Below are 7,153 nucleotides of genomic sequence, written 5' to 3' on the forward strand. Positions count from 1 at the left end.
TCAAGATGAAGAGAGATCCCCTGGAAGCAGAATTTGAACTGCTGAGTTGAGGTTTGAACTTCTATTTCTCTTTTCCATTGAAAGGAGGGAACAAGTATGATATCCAAAATGGTAGAAACACAAATCAGGATCAGGTAGCCAGAAGTGGCCTAGAATCATAGGAAAATTCCCAATGTGTTTGTTTTGCCTGGAAGCTCTTTCTTTTCCATTTCCTAGACTGGATATGGATTTAGGTCTTGACAAAAAAATTCTCTTTTTATAGATACTCCTAGTGATGATGGGACTTAGTGTCAGAGGTTTCACTCCTTTAGAGAAAGCCAGGAAAACGTGTGGGACTAAGTAATAGAAAGCCCAACATAAAGGTCATTTATGATAGAAGCAAGAGGAGAAGGCTGTGCCTTCCAGCAGTAGAATGGATTGTCAGTTGGTAGGGAAGAAGTAAATAGAGACTATCCAGATGGTTAGACCCCTAAAGTGTGTTATAACTCTGGGCACAGAGTAACAACCTGGATACTGGGAACATGGGGGTTCGTTATACTATTCTATTATTCTATAAATTTAAAAATTCCATAATAAACTATTTTTATGTAAGAACACATTGGATGAGATGTCAGAATATTTGATGGTAAATGGTAGGGAGAGGTCTCAGTAACGATACTGGGGAAGAATTGAAATTTAACATTTGTCATGAAATATAATGGGGTTCATGAATGCAACAGTACAAGCCTATCCACTATTCCTGCACAGTATCTGTGTAACATGGCAACTAAATAGAGCTCTGGTTTCTAAAAGATAGGTATTTACCATAGATGACAAGAGGAACTACTTACCAGTCACAAGAATCCAAAGAATCTCTGCTCTAAGGCACAGTCCAAAACATTAATAATTTTTCTTTCAGCCAGAGAAAGAGACATCACCTTATTTCGCTATTAGTGGCAAATATGTTCACATCTGAAACTGTTCATCCAATCGTCCATTTAATTATTTCCACAGTAAATAAATAATATAAATTAAATGAAAAAAAATTTGAGTTAATATCTGAATCTTTTAATAGCATCCTATTGGCATTATTTCTCTCTCTCTCTGGCTTTCTAGCACACAACTCATTCTTCCTGTCTGAGACAATTTTGTCATTGAAACCATGATCATCCTTAGCCTATATACCATCTCCATGTCTTGGTATTCAGTTCCCTCCACAGCCTGCTCACTTCCACTGAACTCAAACTAATCTATGACCAGTCCCTGTAATGTGCTATGTTTAGAATAACTGCACTATTCAAAGCAGGTTCAACTATCCCCGGAGTGAGGAGAAGTGATTGTGACACTGTCATTCTATCAATTCTACCTGAGAAAGCATTTGCTCATCTAGTAACCCCATCATGAATTTACTCGGGCAGAGCCTGGAGGTAAATCTACACCCTAGTTTTCCCTGCATCAGTACTCAAGCACGTGTCACTGTCTTTTTTCTACTGAGATGTAGATCTTTCTATATTCTAGAGATAAATTTTACAGTTTTAGATCATGTCCAACCATCAGGGCTAAAATGCCTGCAGACTCTAATTTGTACAAAAGAGATGCTGTTCAAAAATCATTCTACCTTCCTAAAAATAATTATATTTCCTCTTGAATTCTTCACAATGTTTTCAGGGGGGCAGAATGTGTTAAAATATTTTTAAACTTCATGCTGTTGTATTCCTTTTTTTATTTGAAAACACCAAAAATGTTAACATGGCAATAGGCTATAAATTTTCTCCAGTTTAGTTTACTTCTGTTTTCTCAACACCTATTGTCTCTGATATTTTAGAATTTTTCTTATTTTCTATAAAACGTCTAAGTCTCTTTTTTGCATTTTATTTCTAATTTCTACGTAAGCTAACCTTATTTGTTGTTATCTGAACAGTGACAAGAAAACTAAATGTCAATTAATAAAGTAACAGTTGGAACAACTTAACAGCCAAATATGTAGAAAGGCATCTGGAAATTATTACTAGGACTTGTCTTGGTGGAAAAATAAAAATATGTTTTTTTTGTTGTTGTTGTTAATGCTGTTCTTCATTTGCTTGTCCATATTTTCTTTTTCCTACAATGAACATGACATTCTGTTTTTAGAATACAAAATTAAATAGCCATAAATGATATTAAAAGGAACATGATATAGAACATTCCTTTAGTTAACAAAAAATCATTTTAAGCCAAGTAACTGGTCTGATATTTTCAATTCTATATTTAGGGGTAGGGGACATATATGTTGTTCCAATGAATCTCACCTGGTCTAGACATTTACGTTGTTCCAACTAGTGCAACAGTATTATTAGCTAGGTGGGTTCAACATTTATTAGCATATTTCCAGTAATGAAGATGTTTGAAGAAGCATAATTGCTCTGACTCTGTAGGTGACTGGGAATTTTTATCATCTATAGGGACATGATGAAATGGAGATTTAAAAAAACAGCAGGGGGCGTGGTCTGGCGGCATAGCAATTTCATGTTCTCCACTTGGGCAGCCTGAGGTTCACTGGTTTGAATCCTGCACGTGGACCTGCATACCCCTCATGAAGCCATGCTGCAGTGGCATCCCACAAAAAATGAAGTAGAAGGACTTACAACTAGGATATACAACAATGTATTGGGACTTTGGGGAGGAAAAAAAAAGGAAGATTGGCAACAGATGTTAGCTCATGGCCAATCTTCCTCACCAAAAAGCATATGTTAAAAAAAATAAAAGTAGGTACTAAAATAAAAGTCACATAGAAGGATGGTAGGATGCCATCCCTCAAATTCTTTAGCATCTTTCCATGGTAACCAGTTAGTCTAACCATATTTGAAAGCTTTTTATTTTATCTATTTTCTATTTTAGATGGAAATTTAACTTCTGATGCAAAACATCCTCCTGGTGACTGTCCTGTGCATGGCAGCTTTCACCTCTTTATTTCTCAAACTGTAAATGAGAGGATTCAACATGGGGATCACTGCTGTGTAGAACACTGACACCATTTTATTCAGGTCCAGAGAAAATATTGCACCTGGCCTCACGTAAATAAAGAAGAGAGTCCCATATAAGATGGAAACAGCTGTGAGATGGGACGAGCAGGTGGAAAAAGCCTTGCGTCTCCCATCAGCAGAGTGGATCCTCAGGATGGCAGTAAGGATGTAAAAATAGGAGACTATAATGGTCAGGCTACTGATGACTAGTACAGCACCAGCCACAATGAAAACTAATAATTTATTGATCTGGATATCAGCACATATGAGAGAAAGAATGGGGAACATGTCACAGAAGAAATGATTGATAATGTTGGAACGACAAAAGGGAAGTCGAAAAGCAGCCGTTGTGTGAGTCATGGTGTTTAGGAACCCAACGGTATAGGGTCCAACCACCAGCTGTATGCAGAGTCTCTTGGACATGGCAGCTGAATACAATAATGGGTTACAGATAGCCACATAGCGATCATAGGCCATAGATGCCAGGAGAAGGCACTCAATGGCCACAAAGAACCACTGCTGCAAGACACATCCCAGGAAAGAGATGGCTTTCCTTTCAGCGAAGAAGTCAGTGAGCATCTTGGGACCCACGACTGATGAAAAGCAGATGTCCACAAAGGACAGGTGACTGAGGAAAAAGTACATGGGTGTGTGAAGGCGGGAATCATACCAGATAAGAATAATCATGCCTAAGTTTCCTGTCATGGTAATGAGGTAAAAAAGCAGAAAGAGCAAGAAAAGGAAGACTTGAATCCGAGGATGGTACTTTAAGCCTATGAAAATAAACTCTGTGATCCTTGTATAGTTTTCATCAGCCATTGGTTGCTTTGCGACTCTATAGTGAGAAAAGCAGAGAATTGGTAATGCATGCAATGTGAAATTTCTTAGAAGTATAACATAATACACAAGAAAAGGAACTACAAGTTCAATTTAGGAACATTAGTGTAAAAAAAAAAAGAAAAGCCTAAATAAAAGTCTAGCTAATAAAATATATTAGTTCTAACAAGCAGTATGACTTAAGTGTTTAAAAGAGAAAATTAGAGTTTAACTAAGAATTTGGTCAACATTAGAAAATGTATAAAATTATTCACCACACTTCCCGATTAAAAGGGAAAACAGTACTGTTGTTGCAATAGAATTTTTAAAGAATTTTTTAAAGAATTTTTAAAGTAATTTGATAAAATGCTGCTCTCAATTTTTTTTCCCAACTAGAAACAAAAGAAACTGTTTAGCTTAGTAAAAATAATCTTCCTGAAGCTTCCAGAGAATATATGTGTATAGTGTAAAACACTAGAAAAATTCACATAATAACCAGAAACTACATCAAGATGCACTTAATTTATACTATTTTATAGTGGAGAGCACAAAGTACTAAAACCTAAAAAATAAGAGACATAAGAGTTATAGAAAAAAGAGGGAAGAAAATACTCTCACTCTTTGCAGGCAAAACAGCCATTCACATAGAAAATGGACAAGAGTATGCTGCTACGATAAATTTTTAGAAAAAAGTTAAAGAGTTCAACAAAACGAATAGAAAATCAATATAAAAATCAATAATTATCACATGAATTATACTAGGAAAACTCATATTCATCAATTCAAATTGATGAAATAACCGTTAATAAGCCTAACAAGGATTCTTCAAGATTTGTGTAGAGCAAAATATAAATTATGGAGCTTTAATGAATCAAAGAAAGAAATGCCTAAATCAGAGAAAAGACGCATTTTATGTATTTTTTTGTATAACTGAGTCAAAAGGCTCAATTTAAAACATTCATTTTCTCCTGAGCAAGTAAAAATTAGCTCACACTTGGAGAGTAAGTACCTGTTTGACCTTGCTTCAGCTTGGAATAGCAGACACAGATAAGCCAACTGTGAAGTAAACAAGAAACAATATTTCTCCCACAGATAAACTGCAGCTGTAAAGTGTCATAACAATCCTTTTCATTGAGTGACAGCTTTCTTATTCAATGAGACTTTATTTTCTGAAATTATAGGTTATCTAAAATATTTGTTTGAATTTATATGAACCAGAGGAAACATCCCACTCTGGCCTGAAAGATCTAAGTCACTTTGACATAGGAAAGCAGTATCATTTCCAAATCAGGTACAGAGCTCCACTTGAGGGATTTCAGGATACATCATTCCATGTCTATCTTAATTTGGCAGTTTCTAAGGAAACAGAACCCTGTGTCTGCTTTGTGGTTTAGATCTATTCTGATGTTGGCCCTGTTACCTACAGTCCTGCTTTGCTATGAGTTTATAAAAATTTTGTCTTGACTTAAATTTCACCTAAACTCTACCCTTCTCAAAATTTCATAATAACTCTATTTTTCCTTTGTTCAATGAGACACCCATGCTTCATAGGGTATGTAGCCTCTCTCATTGCATTGGGTCAATAAAGCTGATTTGGTCAGGCTACAGACTTGCTTCGGATAATCTAAGGCTGATTGGGCTAGGACATTCACCAAATCATTTGGTAAACTTAATGGAATTCCAACCAGCATCTAAATACAATTTGTAATGAAACAATCTGATTTTAAAATTTATGGAAGAGAAAACATTCACAACTAGCCAAGACAATTTTGAAAAAGAAAAACAAAGAAAAAGAATGTGCTATTCTAGCTATAAACACAGATATAAAGCTGTCACAATTAAAAAAGGAAGGTGTTGTTACTAAAATAGACAAAGATGAATTACTCATAAAAAAAGTGTTAGAATATTTGGATGGTCATTTGAAAAAATAAATTATATTAAAATTCTACCCCACACCACTTAAACTAAAAAAAATCCTAACCATAAATATATAACAAGAAAACTGTAAAGAATAGTATTATGATTTTGTGGTAGGGATGGTCTTCTTAAACAGAACATAAAAACCACGTGAAGAAAATGTTGGTAAATTTTACTAGGTAATTTTAAATGACTATATGCCAACATACACTCTGAGTAAAATTACAACACATAGATTGGAAAAAATATTGAAACACATATTGCAAAGGATTAAAAGCAAAATACACAAGGAACTATAGCAAATCATCAAATAAAATAGCAAGTATCATTGCAATGGCAGGCAAAAGATATATAATGGCATGCCAGAAGAAAACACAAATTCCAAGTAAACATGAAAAAATGCTTAATCTCCCTAATAATCATCACAACCAAATGGAAACATTACATACGATTTTCACCCATCAAACAGACAAAATATGTGAAAATATAAAATATCTATGAGGTAGTGAGAGAAAATGGTGATCATTCATATCGCAGGGGCTGGAGAGCCTGGATTTCACTATCTCTTTAATTTTTTTTCAAGAGCACATACCTGGTGACTCAGAAATTCCATTACCTAGTATCTACCCAGAAGAAAAACACAATGGAAAAACAATGACTTCCACTTCACTATTGTTTAAAGTAACGAAAAACCAGAATCCATGTAAATATTCTCCAGAGAAGTAAGAACACAATAAACCTTGGTATAGTCATTCTATGGAACACTGTACAGAAGTTTAAAAATTAAGTACTCTGTATGTATAAACATGGTTACTTTGCTAAGATATGTGAAGGAAAAGCAAGTTACAGAATGATGTGTACAGGATGATATTAGGAACATTTTTAAACCTCAAAATTATCCCTAATTATAATTATTTACATGTGTGTATAAATAAAATTAAAAAAACCTGGAAGGCTATCCACCAAATGAGCAGTTATCATCTCTGAGAACAGAGAGGGAGCAAATTTGGGTGCGAGTGAGTAATCAAAGAAGATGGTAGCTTACCTGCAATTTTAAGACTTTGTTAAAAGGAAGGAATATGCATGAACCAACTTTATAATTAAAAATAATCTAAAACAAGGGCAAGCCCCATGGTCTCATAGTTAAGTATGGCATGTTCCACTTTGGCAGCTCAGGTTCTGTTCCCAGTGAGGACCTACACCACTCTTTGATGGCCAGCTCAAGTCTGCCACCCACATACAAAATAGAGGAAACCTGGCATGGATGTTAGCTCAGGGCTCATCTACCTCAGCAAAAGATAAACAAAAACAACAAAAAAACTAAAACAAAACAAAGCAATAATCTAAAATAATCCTCAAGGTAGTTCAGCAACAACAAAATAAACAGAGAGAGGAGAAGAGAAAATAGCAACAATTGATCTGGTATAGGAACAAGAGGT

General features: G+C 35.0%; 1 protein-coding gene across 1 annotated transcript; it reads right to left on the minus strand.

Annotated features, from left to right (window-relative positions):
* Positions 1-2,864: 2,864 nt before the first annotated feature.
* Positions 2,865-3,800, minus strand: LOC124229426 (olfactory receptor 1009). The gene has a single exon (XM_046644639.1). The coding sequence runs from the start codon at positions 3,798-3,800 to the stop codon at positions 2,865-2,867; it is 936 nt and encodes a 311-aa protein (XP_046500595.1).
* Between the last annotated feature and the right edge of the window lie 3,353 nt (positions 3,801-7,153).

Source organism: Equus quagga, chromosome 17 (assembly GCF_021613505.1).
Source record: "Equus quagga isolate Etosha38 chromosome 17, UCLA_HA_Equagga_1.0, whole genome shotgun sequence".
Lineage (NCBI taxonomy): Eukaryota > Metazoa > Chordata > Mammalia > Perissodactyla > Equidae > Equus > Equus quagga.

Coding starts and splice junctions, on each gene's coding strand:
- LOC124229426 (XM_046644639.1), bottom strand. CDS start 3,800: ATGGCTGATGAAAACTATACAAGGATCACAGAGTTTATTTTCATAGGC.